At 36.9% G+C, this 18,787-nt stretch overlaps 5 protein-coding genes across 13 annotated transcripts; 2 read left to right on the plus strand and 3 right to left on the minus strand.

The window, feature by feature from the left end:
* The first annotated feature begins 1,513 nt into the window (after window positions 1-1,513).
* Window positions 1,514-5,927, plus strand: LOC103829972 (ethylene-responsive transcription factor WRI1). Its single transcript, XM_009105665.3, has 7 exons — window positions 1,514-1,922; window positions 2,009-2,091; window positions 2,220-2,228; window positions 2,329-2,417; window positions 2,492-2,616; window positions 3,173-3,249; window positions 5,013-5,927. The coding sequence occupies exons 1-7, from the start codon at window positions 1,717-1,719 to the stop codon at window positions 5,672-5,674; spliced, it is 1,251 nt and encodes a 416-aa protein (XP_009103913.1). The 5' UTR covers window positions 1,514-1,716; the 3' UTR covers window positions 5,675-5,927.
* Window positions 5,928-7,178: 1,251 nt separating this feature from the next.
* LOC103829973 lies at window positions 7,179-10,823 on the minus strand. Of its 5 annotated transcripts, none has more exons than XM_009105667.3 (10): window positions 10,666-10,823; window positions 10,485-10,554; window positions 10,318-10,396; window positions 10,078-10,221; window positions 8,409-9,959; window positions 8,263-8,314; window positions 7,993-8,141; window positions 7,801-7,887; window positions 7,568-7,696; window positions 7,179-7,475 (listed from the first exon to the last, which is right to left on the minus strand). In XM_009105667.3, the coding sequence occupies exons 4-10, from the start codon at window positions 10,144-10,146 to the stop codon at window positions 7,395-7,397; spliced, it is 2,118 nt and encodes a 705-aa protein (XP_009103915.1). In that variant the 5' UTR covers window positions 10,147-10,221; window positions 10,318-10,396; window positions 10,485-10,554; window positions 10,666-10,823; the 3' UTR covers window positions 7,179-7,394. The 5 variants fall into 5 exon arrangements, with proteins under 5 accessions (XP_009103915.1, XP_009103914.1, XP_033131976.1 ...); XM_009105666.3 differs by having other exon boundaries at window positions 10,078-10,225; XM_033276085.1 differs by having other exon boundaries at window positions 10,078-10,198; window positions 10,310-10,396.
* Window positions 10,824-11,073: 250 nt separating this feature from the next.
* LOC103829975 (protein NCA1) lies at window positions 11,074-13,807 on the minus strand. 4 transcript variants are annotated; one of them, XM_018653227.2, is made up of 8 exons: window positions 13,555-13,807; window positions 13,047-13,449; window positions 12,744-12,969; window positions 12,514-12,659; window positions 12,321-12,408; window positions 12,085-12,231; window positions 11,456-11,608; window positions 11,074-11,373 (listed from the first exon to the last, which is right to left on the minus strand). In XM_018653227.2, exons 2-8 carry the CDS (start codon window positions 13,418-13,420, stop codon window positions 11,302-11,304), a joined length of 1,206 nt encoding a protein of 401 aa, XP_018508743.1. In that variant the 5' UTR covers window positions 13,421-13,449; window positions 13,555-13,807; the 3' UTR covers window positions 11,074-11,301. The 4 variants fall into 4 exon arrangements, with proteins under 4 accessions (XP_018508743.1, XP_018508742.1, XP_009103916.1 ...); XM_018653226.2 differs by having other exon boundaries at window positions 13,047-13,468; window positions 13,555-13,797; XM_009105668.3 differs by having other exon boundaries at window positions 13,047-13,458; window positions 13,555-13,747.
* Window positions 13,808-14,133: 326 nt separating this feature from the next.
* On the minus strand, window positions 14,134-16,423 carry LOC103829981 (SAC3 family protein C). Of its 2 annotated transcripts, none has more exons than XM_009105673.2 (8): window positions 16,160-16,423; window positions 15,928-16,028; window positions 15,525-15,746; window positions 15,177-15,395; window positions 15,006-15,091; window positions 14,806-14,902; window positions 14,560-14,652; window positions 14,134-14,463 (listed from the first exon to the last, which is right to left on the minus strand). In XM_009105673.2, exons 1-8 carry the CDS (start codon window positions 16,335-16,337, stop codon window positions 14,302-14,304), a joined length of 1,158 nt encoding a protein of 385 aa, XP_009103921.1. In that variant the 5' UTR covers window positions 16,338-16,423; the 3' UTR covers window positions 14,134-14,301. The 2 variants fall into 2 exon arrangements, with proteins under 2 accessions (XP_009103921.1, XP_033131982.1); XM_033276091.1 differs by having other exon boundaries at window positions 14,806-14,923.
* LOC103829980 lies at window positions 16,181-18,105 on the plus strand. The gene is made up of 8 exons (XM_009105672.3): window positions 16,181-16,414; window positions 16,647-16,747; window positions 16,860-16,927; window positions 16,988-17,128; window positions 17,260-17,301; window positions 17,422-17,552; window positions 17,620-17,721; window positions 17,833-18,105. The coding sequence occupies exons 1-8, from the start codon at window positions 16,391-16,393 to the stop codon at window positions 17,959-17,961; spliced, it is 738 nt and encodes a 245-aa protein (XP_009103920.2). The 5' UTR covers window positions 16,181-16,390; the 3' UTR covers window positions 17,962-18,105.
* The last annotated feature ends 682 nt before the right edge of the window (window positions 18,106-18,787 follow it).

Here is an 18,787-nt window from a genome sequence, read left to right on the forward strand (position 1 = left end):
CCAGAGCGACACCATAAGGTAGCTCCCAACCCAGAGCGACCTTCCAGAGCTACACCCCTACGTCACTCGCCTTTTAATCATTTTGGAGGCCAAAACATAGGCCTGGAGGGACCTTCCAGAGCGACACCATAAGGTAGCTCCCAACCCAGAGCTACGTCTCGGAGCTACACCACGAAGTCCCTCCGCGTGTTTTGCTTGGACGAAACTTATGATTTTTCAGGGACCTTTTGGTCATTTGTTTTGATGTTTTACACTTTCTAGACCTAAGTTAAGTACTTTGTAAGCCATTGGAGGAAGATAATCTCTTTTCTAGAGAAGAACTAGTAAAAAACCTCTTTTGATTCAGATTTCATTGCTTTCATCTTGTGTTCTTGTTGATTTCTTTTCTATTTCTCTACATGGTTAATCTAAAATCCAATATGGGTTTAAGAGGAATCATGGAGATTAGTGAGTAATCACCTTTTGAATTCATGGGTTAGGGAGATTAAGGGTGATTAGGTTAGAGCTAGGATGTTTTAGTGTAGATCATTCATATTTCCTTGCTAGTAGAGTAATCATAATGCATCTTCTGAGTTGGCCACTCAAAAGTTGATCCTTAGGCATTTCTCACCCGAAAGGTGTTCGATGAAATGCCCGAGACAACTCTCCTAGGCTTTTAGTATACTTTGCCAAAGACATTTGTTGTTAAAGATGCTAAGATAGCTAATAGACTTGTTATTAATGATTGCTTTCATATTATTCAACCAAAGACATTTGATGTTTGAGATATGTTAGCAAATGAGCATTCATCTAGACATAGAGCTTGCTTAGAATTGTGTCTAGGCTTAAGGTTGATAGTTTGATTGATCTTTTGCCATCTTTAGTTCGATACTTGATCACCCAAGGTCTAATCCCTATGCCCATGAGTTCTCTTTTCCCTTAGTTAAGAAAGTATCATTCTGTTATTGCTTTTTAGTTTTAGTCATAGCTTAAAACCCATCTAAATCATTGGTTGCACTTAGATTAAGTGAGTACTTGCATTCTCAGTGCTTTGATATCCCTCAGAACTGGTTCGACAATCTTCTATACTACAACATTTGTTTTAGGAGCCTTGAAAACTCCTAACATCATAGAGTAATATATTAGTGCAAAAACATCATTTCTATTTTTTCCTATATAATAGAAATTTTTAAAATGGAAATGGTTGAAAAAAGATCTAGAATGCGAAAAAGTAAAAAACTATTCAGCTTTCATATTCATAAATAAAAATTATGTTTATTTCTTACCATTTTTCTTTTATGAAACAAAAAAAAGTCTACCTCTCTTAGATTCTTCAAATTCAAAAATAGAATCTCAACAAAACCAAATTAAGATATTTTGCATTCCAGATTCTTTCACCCAAAACTGAATTAAAAATATATATTCAATAATTGACAAACATAAAACGTACAAAGAAATTAATGTATGGAAACAGAAAAACGTACAAAAATCAAAAATACAAAATAAGGACAGGGTGGAGAGTGCAGCTATTGGTAGCATGGCTGCAACAGAAGGCCAAGTGTTCGGTCTTACAACTATTTGTGTGTTTGAACTCTTTGTTAATTAAAACTAAAAGCCCTTTTAACTCTCGAGGGTTTTATTATTTAAACTTCCCCTTTCTCCTCTCCTCTTTTTGCTAAACCACTTCCCCCTTCAAACTCTATACTCTTCAAACAATAGCTTTTTTCTCAGAATTTAATGAAGAGACCCTTAACCACTTGTACATCTTCTTCTACATCATCCTCTACTTCTTCATCTTGTATCCTTCCGAACCAACCAGAGACTCCAAGGCCTAAACGAGCCAAAAGGGCTAAGAAATCATCTCCCCCTTGTGATGTAAAACCACAGAACCCGACCAGTCCTGCCTCTGCCAGACGCAGCTCTATCTACAGAGGAGTCACCAGGTTTGTTTTAAAAAAAAAAAACTAAATGATTGGATTTTTTTTATTTTTTTTCTAAACTGCATTTGGATTGCATGTTTTATATACAGACATAGATGGACTGGGAGATTTGAGGCTCATCTATGGGATAAAAGCTCTTGGAATTCGATTCAGAACAAGAAAGGCAAACAAGGTTCTTAATCTTACAAAACAAAACCCATCTTGATTTTGTAATAAAGATCTGGCCTTCCTGTCAACTGATTGATTTGTTTTTTTGTTCTGTCTGTTTGATCTCAACTGCTTCACTATTGGATTCATCAGTTTATCTGGGTAAATTTCGAATACTTTATTTTTTTTTTAAATAAAAGAGAGTGGATTTGGTCAAGAGGATGAACTAATGAATCTCAACTGCTCTGACGCGTGATTGCAGGAGCATATGACAGCGAGGAAGCAGCTGCACATACGTACGATCTAGCTGCTCTCAAGTACTGGGGTCCCGACACCATCTTGAATTTTCCGGTAATAAAAATAATTTGATTGATTGATGCATGTGTTTGTGTTTTCTTGTGTTAATTAAAAAAATGATGGAACAGGTTGAGACGTACACAAAGGAGTTGGATGAAATGCAGAGAGGCACAAAAGAAGAGTATTTGGCTTCTCTCCGCCGCCAGAGCAGTGGTTTCTCCAGAGGCGTCTCTAAATATCGCGGCGTCGCCAGGTTCTCTTTTTTTTTTCTTACACTAAATTCAGAAACTAGTTTTTCTTTTCCTCATTTTTTAAACAGTAATTAATCGGTGATTAAGAAAAATAAAATAATAGGAAATATGATTTTTTGGGATTTTTTTTTTAAAAAAAGCTGGACTTTATTTTCCTGAAGATTTGCTTTTAGAATATTATCATACTTTATTCTCTCTTTCTTTCTAGATATTAAATTTTCACACATATTAATAAAACATGCAATAAATGCATATTTTTGTGATTATATTTTTGCAATAATTTTAAACCAATAAAAATTCAGTAAATGCAATTAAATTTTTGAAATTTGCAATTAATCTTTATTAGTTGATAAAATATGTATTTGAAAATACAAAAAATGTATCTTTTTGAAACATAAGACTAATAATGATTAACTGTAAATTTTTATGCAATATGTTTAGTATATAAAGAGATAGTTATAACTTCTTCTTTTTTTCACAAAATGCTTGTTTTATGCATTCAACATTTAATAACAAAATTTTGAAAACAATAAACTTATAAAATGCAAATAAAAACAGGCATCACCATAACGGAAGATGGGAGGCTCGGATTGGAAGAGTTTTCGGAAACAAGTACTTATACCTCGGCACCTATAGTACGTACAGTACCTCTTTTACTCTTTATTTTTCTTTTATAAATAGTTACTCTTGATAATATATTTTTATATTAATAATTTTTTTTGTAAAAATTACAAACACAATCGGATATTTTCACACTACTGGGTATAAAGAGTAAAAATTAGTATGGTCTTTCATTCAATAATAGAGTGTGATAATGTTTGAATTAATCTAGCGATTTAAGGAAATATTTATTTGTTTAGTTAGTCAAATATTACTCAACTAGATAACATAATGGCGAGGCAATGGGCTTTGAATGATACACACACTCACGTGAGACGAGAGTTTTGACATCATGTCCCCTCACTTGACTCTAATTGATTATCTTTAATCAAATCAACCTTTTCTTCTTTCCCAGCTATCTTTAATTATCTGATCCCTGCATAATTACCTTTTTAATTCTGCATTTTGTTGTGGATCCAATACTCTGAATAGAAAATACAGAACACTGCACAATGAATATTTACAATTTTTTACTAAAAAGTAGTAATGCCGTTTTCTTAATTGTTTAGATCGGGGTATCCTTTGATTATCAAGGGATCTAAACTTCTTCAAACTACTCTCTAACTACATATTTTTGAAAAATATAAGAATTTTTAATTTTGTATTCAAATTCAAGAGTTTTTTTGGAGTAATTTGGATTCTGTTTTCCAAAATTATAGGCAGTATTTTATAACAAAGGGGCACATATTATTCTTATTTTATTTAAAATAGAAAGAAGGAGAGGGGAGCCAGGAGCATAATTACAAACAAATGAAATCAGTAATGTATAGAATAAATGTAATGTTACAAGTGTAAAGGCGCAGTCACGTGCTAACACCTCACTCCATAAAAGGGACAAAATAGTTCAGTAGGCTAGGATCAAACCCGAGGTAGATCTGGTCTACTTTTTCATTTTTTGTTTGGTGGTTTATTAACATGGTTTAGTAAGTGCTGAGACTGTTCTGAGTAGGAGTCACGAGCCCTCACGTGCGTTTTTGATCTTTCCTCCCTCCCTCTCTCTCTCTTTTTTCTCTCTCCTCCCTCTCTCTCTCTAGTGTCTACCATATCTTTCATCTTGTCCTGGGAACAAAATCTGGCCTTCATTATTTTGTATTTTTAAAAGATAAGAATACTATTATCTTCTAACTTCTACTTTAAATTGTCTAGATTATTATGGAAGTTACACTAAAGTTGGTACTTAATAGTGATAGTTATTAGAGCTTAGAGTTGACACTAGGGTAGGTGTTTTCTAATTATTAAATACTAATAATCGTAAGTTCGTGTATTATTAATAAAACAATTAATTAGCAAGAAGCAAAAAAAAAACTAATTAGCAAGAAATGTGGACTCTATTTAGTGTTTAGAGCGTGAGAAATGGTCTCGTACACGCCTATGCATCACACAAATAGTCTAACCCTAGTTGTCCCCACAAACACGTCACTCAATTCTCTAGATTTTTGTTTTGTCTTTATTAGGGTATCATTACAAGAAACAGACAAAAAAAAAATAAAAAAAAACATTTCTTTAACACATGTCGGGGCTTTATCTGGTTAGTAGTTAGCAAGCATGTGCAATAACAAGTTGCGAGAAACTGTCCCTATCATCTTTAGTAGTATGGCCTAAAGTTACATGAAAATGTAACTGTGTTGCGTCTACAGTGGCCAAAACTGTCCCTATGATCTTTAGTCGTATGGTCTAACTAACATGAAAATATAACTATGTTGCGTGTATGTGCTAACAAACTTGATATTGGTTGCAGATACGCAGGAGGAAGCTGCTGAAGCTTATGATATGGCTGCGATTGAATATAGAGGTGCAAACGCTGTTACCAATTTCGACATTAGTAATTACATCGACCGTTTAAAGAAAAAAGGCGTTTTCCCGTTCCGTGTGGAGCAAGCCACTCATCAAGAGGCTGTTCTTGCTGAAGCCAAACAAGAAGCCAAGGAAGAAGTGAAAGAGCACGTGGAAGAAGAACATCAAGAAGCGAGGGAAGAGACAACAGAGCAGAAACAAGAAGTGGAGGCGGTCACTTGCGGCGTAGATGCTTCAGGCATTATGGAGATGGAACGTTCTTCAGACAGCAATGAGTTGGCTTGGAACTTCTGTATGATGGATTCAGGGTTTGCTCCGTTCTTGACAGATCAAAACCTCTCGAATGAGAATCCCATAGAGTATCCTGAACTTTTCAACGAGATGATGGGTTTTGAGGATAACGACATAGACTTCATGTTCGAGGAAGCCAAGAACGAATGCTTGAGCTTGGAGAATCTGGATTGTTGTGATGTCGTTGTGGTGGGAAGAGAAAGCCCAACTTCTTTGTCGTCTTCTCCGTTGTCTTGCTTTTCTACTGACTCTGCTTCATCAACAACAATAACAACAACAACAACAACCTCTGTTTCATGTAACTATTCTGTCTGAGGGAGAGAGCTTTGCATTATAGGGTTGAGTTTTCTATTTCTATTTCTTTTGCTTCTTGATCTTATCCTTGTTGAGTTCCGCTAGGGTTTTTTGTTTTTTCGTTTCAGGGCTTACTCGTTGGTTCTGAACAATCAATGTCTTGGCCTCTTGTTTCCCCTCTTCTTTTCTTAATTTTTTAAGTTTAGATCAAAAAATTTAAACTAAATGAACAATACAACGGAAACAGAGCTAAAAGTGTTCGCAGATTGCATAACCAAACTACAAAATGGTATTGTTAAGGCCTTGATGAGTGTTTTATAGAGTTTGCTCATTTTAAAGTATATAAATTATAGACTTTGGGATAAGCCACAATGGAGACAATAATTCAACTTGAAGAATCATGAAAAGGTACAGATTATAGTTGGAGACTGTGTCAGTGTCTCCATAAAAGGTATTGAGTCCTCCTCTCTTGAATTCATGTAACATTCTGAACCAAAAGCTTAGCCAGTTCTCCAGCTAGATGTGAAATAATATGAACTAAAGATAGTTGATTTTGTGATAAAATATGAGTACAATCGACTATGCCCAACCACCTATTGCATAGTCCACATAAGACTCTAAGAGTAACGCACCACTAAGAATCTGTTATTGAGTATCTAAACCGTAAGTTATCACTATTTTAATGTTGTCTTTATTAACTAACTAAATTTAAGTTCTAAAATATAATTAGAATTTGATCCATGCACCGAAGTTATTTCATTTTATTAATTGTCTATATTTGGTTTATATGAGAAACATATTAAATATTTTGTTTATAATTTAGTGTTATATAATGTATAACAGTATTGTCTTGTGTTTGCTCGACACCATTGATATATAATTGTTTATGTTTTTCTATGTAGTCTACTTTACCATCAGTTGTTAGAGGACAATCGACTATGCGCCAGTGAACATGATAATAGAAACCCTATAGCATTACACAAAACCGTAAGCTCTCTTGAACAAACAATTTCTTCTTTTCGAATACGTCGCTTGTCGGTTGGTCTGCTTCTCTATCCTCTTGATATGGATCTTCTCTCTCGCCATTATTCTTTCTTTCTCTTTTCTTTGTTGAAGAGATTTGCTGATTTGGGAGAGAGGACAAAGAGATATAATAATAAGAAGAAAGTAGTGAAAGAGAAAAGAGAGAGTTGAAGAAGTGAAGGACCCACTTGAGATACTATAAATAGAAGGTATTGCCGAATCCATGAAAGGCAAGATTTGATGAAAACAAACTAAGTAATGAACTTTCCTTTTTGGTAAAGCGGAAAAGTGGAATGGACATATATGTTGGTTAATTACAAGACATAACTTTAAACCAACTGTCTATGGGTAGAAGAGGGGACCCAAGCTATAAACAGGTTTAGTTTGCTTTGCGTTTATCTATTACCGGAGCTCCGTTGGTCTCTACGTTGTTTTTTCTTTTCTGTATCAACTTCACAAGTCAAAAACAACAACACTCATTCTTCGGTGAAGCACAACAAGCTCAGTTGCAATCAGAGTTGTATTTTCATCTTATGGCTAACGACTAAAAAAAAACTGGGTCAACTATGCATGTTGCAGAACTAAACATGTAATAAAAGATCTACAAAACATGCTCCTGTGAGGTTAAGGTAACATTAAACAAGACTACAAGAGAGAGACTATCATTCAACTTCTTCACAAGCCAATACACAAAGAACACTCGCTCTCGTTTCTGGTCTCAATTCCCTTTCCCTGTTCTCTTCAAGTACTCTTTCATGCGACTTTGGTTTGTCTCGAATATGAAAGGCATTCCCCGTATCTAGCGCAACATTCAAGTTCATTAATAAAGGACATGGGAGTGCGGTTATTATTTAATGTAATATGATCAAAAGGTAAAATAGAGGATCAAACCTCAAGCAGACAATCAGATTTGAGGATTAAACTCTGTCCAGGATCTACTTCCTTCTCATTCACTGAGATTGCATACTTCCCCAGGTTTTTCATATGAAACGATCCGTCATCACCCAACCGTATGATCGCCTGCCCACACACACAAACACATGGTTGTTAAGTTTCAGTGTTTTGTCCTTTATCATACAATCTGGCCAAACATAAAACAGAAGCATCTACTATATTTGACAAACCTGGCGTCGAGATATTTTGCTGCCACGCTTTTCTCTACCCAAGTCAATGTCCACCGAGAGATCTTCTGTTGATCTACCCACCAAGACCTGTGCAAAGAAGACGTGATGTTAACAAGTGATGCAATAACTATTAAGAAGCTTAAATCATACATACTTAAACGACAACCAAATGAATAGGGATCATAATAATACCTCAGGCTTCTTGATGTAGTGTTTTGAATATCTACCATATAAAACAGCGAACGCACCACGGGAAGCAATGGCTCTCTGCATATATGAATACGCAGCCTGTTCAAGTCTCATAATTGTTCTTTTCATTTCTTGGCTCTGATACTTGGAGACTGCATTTGAAAAAAATGTTTTAGAGGATTACAAATAAGCCTTTAACCTATTGTAAGGTCTCTTGTTGGAAAAGACAAAAGTAACAAGACTTCTTCTGAATGAGAAGGGATGCTCAATTACCTTCGAGATCAAAATTATCTTGGTCATCGGGATCCAAGTCCATGTCAAGTATCTGCAATCAAAACAGCGGTTATTGTTTAGGTCGTAAATGTATCATAGAGTAGCCATAAAGGCTCAAGAATTAAGGGTGAAAGTCGAGAGTTTACCATAGCCTCAATGTCAGAATAATTGGGCAAGTCCTCGTCACTCTCAAAAACCTCCTCGTCTGCTTCTGTATGAGTTGTGATCTCCAGCTCACGCTCTAAAATCTCAATCAAGTCAACATCATCATCATCATCTTTTGCTTGTGGCACTTCATTTACCGGTAGTACTACACCTTCGTCCTCTTTACAGTTTCCAATCTCCTTCTCGGAATAGCTTCCATGTTCATCAAATCCGACGATACGTTTTCCACTGACCATCTCTTTGTTTCCATCTTTTGCACCATCAGAAAGAAGAGTATTTGAGCATGATGCCTGTGCAGGACCAACCTTATTATGTGTCTCAGGAGGACTTGTCAATGCCCTGAATTTGGTAGATTGACTTGGTTGACCTATCTCTGGCTTTCCTTGAGAAGAAGACCCTTGCAAACGTCCTGGTACCTTCTTTTGTGTATGTCCCTCACTTCTTTCCCTAGCGGCAGAGAGATCTCTAACAGATGAAGTCATTGGACTGCTTATATCTTTAAAGTTCCGCCGGGCTAACGAAGAAACCGACATTGGGTGGGAGGTGTTGGACAGAAGAATGTCGTCATTACACGGGATATCAGGATCCTCTTGGTTTAATAGACAGCAGATAACACCATTAACAACCTCAGGATGAGGATCAAACGAAGATAAGTCAGACACAGGTTTGCACTCCATTGAACTCACTGCACTTGTACCATATAGCTCAGGGATCATCGCATGATGGCCATTCGGAACCGCACCTACGGGAAGAGCTTGTTCAGTGTTGTTAATAGGCAAAGGCCCGCTATTTTTCACATTGGCCGGGCTCACCAACAGTGAGCTAAGACCATCATAATACGACTTGTCAACTTCTTTGCCATCTACTTCCATGAACGGCTCCTCGTCTTCAAAGAGAGAAGTTGAAAGCTGTGCCAGGAAACAATCAGTGCTAGCCATTGTGGTTTTCGGCTCATGAGCAGAAATCTCTAGTTTCTGTTTGGAGCCTTGATGAACCGAATCACATACGGAAGGACCTGCCTGTTCAGTGAACGTGAGATTCTCTCCTCCTACGTAGGAGATGTTTCCCTGTAAGTTATCTTCCGGCACAACATGATTTGTCACGCAACCGCCATCAGCCAAGATATCAGGGAACGCGTTGTGGATAATGTCCATGTGAGAGTCTTCAAGACCAAGATGTGCTCCATCACCATTATCCATGAAATGGCTGTCATTTGATGGAACGAGAAAGCCTAGATCCAAGGAATTGAACGACTCGGTGCGGAACTTCTTGCGTAAGGAATGATAAGTGCTTCTGAGCTGTTCAGCCCTCCTCTTCTTAGATGAACTTTTGTTTTCTTTTGATCCGGTTCTGGTAAACTTTGTAGGAAAATTTGGGTTGGTACGTTCAAGCTCAGCCATCCGCAGAGCTGCCTCTGCAGAAACGACTGGATCATATAGGAGTGAATGCCATCGATCTTGCAGCTCTCTGATAGAGAATCTTCTAGAAAATTGCACAGCGCCTTTAGCAAGCGATTCCAGAGATGCACCAGCCTGCAAAATCAGTTTACGGAGATGATTCGCTTCATTGCTAGAAGACCAAACAAGCTAAATGGAGAAAAAAAAACAGAAATATCTCCAGAAGCACCACAACATTAACAAAAGTTTTAACCTCTATGGCGTTTTTTAGAAGGAGGTCGTCCTCGGGTATCCAGGAAACAAACTGAGCAAGAGCTCCCATCTTTGACCTTCTCTTCTCTCAGATAAGGTTCATGCAAGAAGGAGCGGACTACCAGTTGGTGGCAGCTCACAAGATCTAACTAAAACAAAAAAAAATCATCAAAATTGGGAATTCTAAGCAGAGACAAGACAAACGAAACGATGTAAATTATAAGCATGATTACAACAATACCTAGGACGATGAGCCCAGAAGGATGATTTGTCAAGCTCGGGAACAAGAACAGCCTATCAACAGTAAGCATGTCACAAACCTGAAACAAACATGCGTCACGATTTCGAAAAAAATTGAATCCTTTTTTTTTGGGGAAAGATCGAAAAGAGCAGCAATTAGTGACGAACCAAGTGATGGGAGTTTGATTCAGTGCGCCATTACAGGATACAACTAGAATTCGATTGATTTTATCATATCCTGAAAGAAAGAATCTCGTCAAACTTTAAAGAACCAACAGCTCGATTCTCAGTGTACAGAGGAGATCAAAGAGAACGCGAATCGTAGAAACCCAAGAGGAAAGGAGCTAACTTTGGGGAGGAGGAGGAAGAGACGGCGGCGGTAATCAACTAGCTCGGCGACTTGAGGGGCAAATTGTGAAACCCTAATTTGTGTTTCGTCTCCGTTAGTCATCAACAAGAAAGTAACACTTTTTTTTTTTAAGATATGGAGCCTCTAAAACGACAGCGTTTCGATCATTATTTAAAGTCTGCATTAATTATCCCTTTGCATTTTAAATAGATTTGAATGGTAGCTGCAATTTCGGTTAAAACTGTTAGGTTGGTTCGGTTAATTTTCAAACGCTGAACTTGAACCGATGTTTTCTATTTTTTTGGCTAGATTCCAATTTAGCTGAATTAAAAAAGTCTTTGAACAAATTTAATTATTTTCAGTTAAATCTGGTTATTTCGATATGAAATCGGAAATAAATCGTTATGATTATGTTAAACAGACTCTTAATAAGTTGGTAGAGTACTATAGTTTATACAACTCATCATGCCTGCTGATTCATAAGTTCACATAGAGAAACAGAGCACTCTGTTTTTGTTTAATCCTAAAGCGCGAACACAAGATTGTTGCATTCTCGCTCCTTTATTTCAGACAAAATGCAACAGAGTGATTAGGTATACAGTCTTTATATATATACTTAGGTAAGCATGCATCAGATTATAGTGCAGTTTCTGCAGACTGTTCAGGCTTCTCTACTTGCTTCTTCAGAAACTCCATCACAGAGAGACGCTGCGTTCATGTTTACAAAAATTACATTCTCAGATAAATTTTGAGAAGCCTAAAGAAAGAAAGTAGTGCAAAAAAATCTTACACGTTGTTCGAGAGCAGCAGAATCTTCAGAGTCCAGTTTCAAAGAGTCCAGCAGTTTCATGCCTTCCTTGAAACCATCTATGGCTGCATCTTCGTTTGTTAGACTCCTGTCTATATCTGCAACTTTGGCTAAAGAAACTGCCACATCCAGAATCTACAAAAACAAATTGAAGAAATAACAACCAAACTTAGTAAAGGTTCCTTTATTCACCAACAACGAGACAATCATTAAGCACTTATCTATCCACCAAATCATACTTTGATTACTCACCAGAACATCCAAAAATACGAGAGATTTTAATGGCAACTATGACTCTATGATAGCAGATTTGGTGTACAGACAAAACTATGACTCTATGACCTAACACACATAAAGCATATTGCAACTTCAGGACCGACCTTGCCTCAGTTTCCAACTTCTCTACACAAGAAATCAAGTAAGAATACCTCAAGAAACAGAGCTTATAATGTATAGTTAAAAATGCACACAAAACAATAGTTTATGATCTATAAAAGCCTCCAGAAACAAAAGCTTATGATCTACAAATAAGCCTTCCTTCACACATGCTAGGATTAACAAAACACTGGGGGCCAGAACTGAAGTAGAAGCGTGAAGGCATATATGCTTACTTGTGAAGGAGCATTTGGGTGAAGCTTCATTGCATCACGTCTAACATTTAAAGCACGGATGTAATACGACCTTGCAGCTTGTAGATCTCCATCATTATATTTAACGTCTCCTATTTTATTGAGCGAGACAGAAAGTGTATGTGTAATCTGCAAAAGTGTAGCAACAACTTTTAAGAAAGTGGTAACAAATTTGCAAAACCAAAATATAACAAAAAAAAGCAATGTGATAAAAAAACCTCCAAATCATGCATGGGCAGTTTCATAAGGAACTCAATACTCTCTTCGAAATGATTGACTGCAGAACTTGAGTCTCCCATTGCTCGGCTGCAGTAACCAGACAAACTAAGTTAAGTACCCTCGTTTGCTGAATCTTACTTGTCCACAGAAAAGTTGGGATGACAAAAAGAGAGAGAGAGACAATGAGCATACCTGCAGTCACCAAGCATGCCAAGGACTGCACCAAGCTGTGAACACAACTCTGGTGTATTACCTTCCCTCTCTAGCTGATCTCGAATGTCCTCGGTACACATTGCCAACCTTGATTTAGCACTTTCATAATTCTGAGCTTGAAATGCCTGCACATATAAGAACAAAGTCAATAACAAGAACTCTCAATAGCAAACGTAATCAGGTTAACAAGTTGTAGAGATAGAACTCACTCTCATAGCTTGTTGAACCAAGAAAGAACCTCTTTCCATGGAAACATCAGCGTAAATCACCTTCTTGTTATCATCTTCTTTATCTGCACTATTCACAAGAGATCTCTTGATTCTAGCATGGCCTTCAATAAACTGATCAACCAACTTCTGAAGGTTTTCATCAGCTTCAATACTTTCGATGTCAGCACCGCATAGAGGGCAGTCCTTAAACCGTGCTAAGCACACTCTGCACTCAACAAAACACACTAAAGTCTTAACAGAAGCAAACCCAAATAGCCCATAGATAAACACACTAGTGCTTACTTGCAGAAGACATGAGTGCAAGGCACACATCTAGTGCTATCAAAGAGAAGTGATTGGCATAGCATACAGCTAAAAGGTCCAAGCTTGAAGGTCTGGGAGTCATAACCAAAGGGGCACTTGGCAGGCACCGTTGCAGAGTCCTCCTTACTCAATCTTCCTTCCTTTTCAGGACATCCTTTGCTTGGAGCAGAGGCATCAGCGGATTTAGAGAAAGGGCAAGCTGCAGAAGCAGTCGTCTCGCCTTGTTTTGCGTCGTCGGAACGAGCAGCTTTGGAGAAAGGACAAGCAGAAGGTGTTGTGTCGGCTTGTTTTGGAGCAGAAGAAGCATTGTCGGGACGAGCAGCTTTGGAGAAAGGGCAAACAGAAGTCGTCATTGTTGGTTGATACTTTTAGCTGAAAACAGCTTCTCGCCCAGACAACAAGTGAAAAGAATTGAGCATTATTGGAGATATAAATTTCAGACAGCGGTTCAGAAAGAAGCTGAGAGAGAGAGAGTAGATGGATAAACCTGGAGTGGGTTGAGATTTGATGCCGGTGTCCTTTAGCTGTACAATCAATGATCGATGTGTAGTATATTAGTATTATTATTATTAGCTTTTGTGTTCTCTGAGTTTTGGTGTTTCTCTCTCTGTCTCAGTCAGGAGAAGATATTATTATTGTTGAAGGAAGGATCTGTGTGGTTTGAATTAAGCTTTGAATTTTTTCTTTTTATTTTTTACAAACCAGAAATAGCCTAAAGGAGACTTTTACCTCATTGATTACTTCAATCATTATCCGGTCGGGCATTAGTGGTTCCAACAAACCAAGGGAGTCGTGGTTGTGGAAGGGAGGGTGGTAGGTGTCTAAATTTTGTTTAAATAGGTTTTGATGAAGGGTCGTGTGACTGTATGGTTGGTTCCTAGAGTTGATTTTAATGCGGGATTCATCGGGTTTGAAAAGAGGTTGTATTCTTGAAAAGATAATTGGTCAGAGAGATTCATCAGTAAACCGGATATTACATGAACTAGTTGGTCCAGTTAAGTGTAGTAGAATTGATGACTTACTATATTAGTATGTTCCAACGAGTCACACAACTATCACTGTTGAAGACTCGACTCAAAAAGATCAAACAGATCTCAGTGAATTTCTTTTTGCTCAGCATGTCTTTGCTCTCCTTGTTCAGACATGAAACATTTTTGGGTTAAGAGATACAAAAGATTACAGTTAGATTGGCACAAGCGAAGGATACAAGCGAATTGTTATGTCTTGTGTGTGTTCACAACAACCTCTCAACTTCAATTCCAATCAAATCATAGTTTCTAAAACCTTCCTTTGGACGGCAGAAGTTTGTCTGCTTCGTTGGCAACACAATGCTCCCATCGGAATCAGTACGTATCTCAAGACCACACTCATGGCATAAAGATTCAACATCCATCTCCTGAAAATTATAAAAAAACTCAGCTTATGACTTTTCATGTTTTACCAAGAGTTTAAGAATATATAAAAAACAAGGGAATCTGCATGTATATATTACCTTCATCATTAGGTTATGAGATAGCCGCAAGAGAGGATAAGGTTGAAGCTTGTAGCAAACATTGTTTATGCATTCCACAGCGAACGATCGCATCTTTTACCATTAAAACATTCAGAAAATGATCAAATATAATTTAACAGTCTATTCAAAATATTATAACATGTATATTTATACCACTTAAAGTGCCACAAGAACCATGCATGAAAACTAGGACACAACTACATATTCAAGTCCATACAAGCTCACCTCTCTAATATGGGGCTCACTTATGCAATACTGCAAGTATGTCGCTTCAGAAGCCGTTGTTCTTAGGAAACTCCTGTAATTACCATTCCGATATGATCTGCAAGATAAAATGAGGAAATTTCACCATACTTCAGTTCATCTTGTCTGTAGGTAGTTAATTTAAATAACTCAACCGTAAAAGATTGAACAGCATAACCTACCTTAAAAGTTTTCGAACAAAACACATTTCCTTGGATTTTATTAAATTAGAAGTCAGCTTGCGAAACCATAAAGACAGTGGCTCCCCCTGCAGATCAAAATCTTAATGTTTTATGTAAATGAAAAAGGTGACATGCTAACGAATAAAAGGATAAAGGAAGCAGAGAGACAACCATCACTCCACTACTGGTATTGAGGTGAAGCAGCACATAGAGTGAACGGAACTCGGCTTCATTTTCGTAGATGTAATCTGGTTTCCTATTTGCGTCATAGATATTATACAAAGTGGTGAGAGTTTTTGCTAGCTGCTCCATGTTCAAGTGATGCATTGAGCTAATGCTTGTACCACTACAACCCTGAAGCCTCTGGCGAGATATGACATGGAATTTAACCTATATGAGAAACCCGCTTGAGAGTCAGAATAATAACATCAATGGAGTAAACACACACAAATGAGTTTCAATCATGAACCAGAAAGAAGTAATTCTAACGAAAAAGAAACATGTAATAAAAAAACATACGATTTCCTCGTAAAGGTGGATGACTCCCTCACTGGCTAGATTCTGGATGCTGAGATCTTGTCTAATAGACCTTGTCCTGTCGAAAATAAAATCATGAACCACTTCAAAGGGGTGCTCCCTTGAGTCCAGCAAGCTTAGAAGGTAACTCAGAGTTTCTTCTAAGACCGAGAGCGGTCTTACATCCGATGCCTGAACATCAGCTGCTGAAAGGGTTCTGCAAAACTAGCAAGAACACACACAGAGAGAGTATAACTACTTTAAGCAAGGACAAAAAAGACTGATGTTATACAGAACAGCTGTGAATCATTTTATAAAAGAAACTTAATCACTGTCTACTACAAGCTAATTAATCAGAGTATTATAAACACGAAAAATGAAAACTTTAATAAATCTCAAAGCTCACCTTCTTGACAGCGAGATCTGAGGATGATTTAGTGGGGTTTCCATGAAGCCTCTCAAACACTGAGAGATCACGCAAGCGTTCTCTTGTGACTCTTTCCCGCTCTGTTAATAAGGGAAAGCAATAAACTTTATTAACTGAAGCTGTTTACATCCTTATTACATTCTATGCAATTCAGGCGCAGGATAGGTTCAGTTTTTAGGGGAATCTAAGGCCAAATAGAAAATGATTTTACCAGGACACATAGAAGAGCAAGTTCCGACGATGAAGGACACGTCAGCAGAATCTCCACCCTTAGTATTGTCATTGCTTCGGTTGCGAGGTACATCGGATCTTCTCCGATACGAATCACTAGCTCCACCAACGGATCCGGAAGAAGAAGAAGAAGAAGAGCCGCGACTTCGACGATTCATGGCTTAAGAGTTTGAGATCACCGACGAAGGAAGGGTCCTCCCCTCAGCGGCACATGGCCTGTTCGTCTCAGCGAATGGTAAACACCCTGCGACGAGACATCATAAATTACAGTAATACCCTTTCTGTTTGTAAGAATCACAAAATAACCCAACCCTAAATTAACTCTTTCTCCTCTTCTGATTTTATTCACCGTAGCTGCATCGAGTAGCTCTTTTCTGAAAACTTGCATTCACCATTCTCTGTTGAACCTTCCTTGTTTGACGAAATCGACTCTTGTGTTCTGCCTCTCAACTTTCTTTTGGTTTTAGCTTCAACAGTTGTCTCTTTTAGAATTCAAGACAAGAGAGATGGAAGTGAGAAGCGAGCTGAAGCATAATATTTACGAGATTTTCAAAGACTTTATCACGGGGTATGTTTTGTGTTATGATTGATTCTCTTTACCATATATATGTGCTCACTTTAGTATGTTGTATTTTAAAACCCTCTAACTCTTGAATCTTGGTTTATTGCAATGCTTATAGGATCACAAAGCTTGAGGAACTAGATAATGCTGCAAACACCTTTCTTCTACGCTTTCAGCAAGCGCTCTGTAAGTTTTTCTTTGGTTTTTATTGGTGGACCTTCTCTGACTTAATTTCTTATCCCCCAGCCTTGCTCAAACGCTCTCCAATACTCACTTCCTCCAAGTTCATCGAGAGCATTCTCAAGAACAATGAAACTAGACGGCTTAAATCATACGTAGAATCAGGCTGTATTAACATCGATGACGCTGCACTAAGCACACGGGCTTGTAAGTTTACTCATCAACTCTTTTGATCTAAAGTTTCTCAATTGATGCGAAAAACTTTCATGTTTTAAAAAACACTCTTCAGCAATTATTCGTTTCTGCTTACACGTCTCTCCTTTTTTGTTTGCAAGAAGTGCATACATCTCTATCAGGACTTTCTGACCACCTAATCAAAGGTAATAATGAATCTACTGTTTATCGCCATATTTCTTTTTGTAATGTTTCATGTCATCAACTCACTTCGACATTGTTAAAGCAAGTATGCCCTTCTAATCGTTAAAATGTTGTAATTGCAGCTCAAAGCTTGTTATCTGACCTCGAGCATCTCACTGATGATGCCGCCCTTGCAATTGATACTGCAACAAAGCTCTCCACACAACTAGATGAAGCATCAAGTGATGGTTTGCGACAAGTGACAAGTGATGAAGTAAGGTTTCAATACACATGTATATCTTTGAAGAATGGTTTTAGAGAGTAATGTTGTTTGGTTTCAGGAGAACGAAACTGTATCTTTTGCTCAAGAACCTGAAGTTACAGAGTACGCTACAGTTATTGCTGTGGTTTACAGTATGGTGGAGCAGAACTATGTTATGCAGGTGTGTTAGATTTTGAAGCTTTAGATACGCTGCATGTTGGATCTTTGAAATTCATATTTTTTTTTTACTGAAAAGCAATGGATGATGATGATAATGTTTCTTTTTTTGCAGGAAAAGATTGTGAGATCTCTTAGTTTAAAGACCTCATTTGATGAACTCGATACTTACACCATGATGTGGTCATTGCGTCCGTTTGTAGAAGACCAGATTATGAACAGAGCATGGAAATGTATCTACTAATACTCACTTATTCAATCAGCTTTGTCAGTTATTCAATCAGTTTTGTTTGATTAGTTTGTTACTTTGTTTCCCATTTCTTGAAAAGAAAGCAAATACGGGCCCTATAATTAGGTAGCTAGTGCTTTTTCTAAATATATTAGTGAATAACTCATGTTTGCATCATTGTGTTGGTAAATCTATTTAGCTCAGGAGAGTCACATCTAGTTTTAATTTTATCAATCATGAGAGTGATGATATTATTAAAATGAAGTCTAAAAAGTTTAAACTATAACCCCGCACCCTCCCCCCCCCCCCCCCCAAAACAAAATTTCCTGAATGGTTAATGTTTTTAATATAATTTTTAATCAATTTATGTGTGTTTAATTATTTGTATCAAACTCCACAAATCTGTGTGCATCATTTTGTGTGGATTCAATCGTAAAATACGATATTTGATTGATGCTTTTTTTGCATCCAAAGACATATACATAAGAACTCTATAAATTAAAAAAAAATTATTAAATCATATTATTCTATTAATTTATAGAATTGTTGATTTATCAGAAATTTTATTTTAGATTTATATAGTTTATGATATGTTTTTAATATAAAATAAAAAATAATTATTTTACGGTTTATATAAGTATAAAATTTTGCTTTATATTATTCTTATATGATAATTTGGTATATATAAGATATGTACTGTATAATATAAATTTATTTTTAGATGTAATATGCTACAATATTATTAAAATATTTTAAATTTATATGAAAATTTTGAGATAAACTCTTTTGTGAATAAGAAAAATAATTTTTTTAAACATATATAAACTCTATAAATAGAAAA

Source organism: Brassica rapa, chromosome A07, assembly GCF_000309985.2.
Source record: "Brassica rapa cultivar Chiifu-401-42 chromosome A07, CAAS_Brap_v3.01, whole genome shotgun sequence".
NCBI classification, from domain to species: domain Eukaryota; kingdom Viridiplantae; phylum Streptophyta; class Magnoliopsida; order Brassicales; family Brassicaceae; genus Brassica; species Brassica rapa.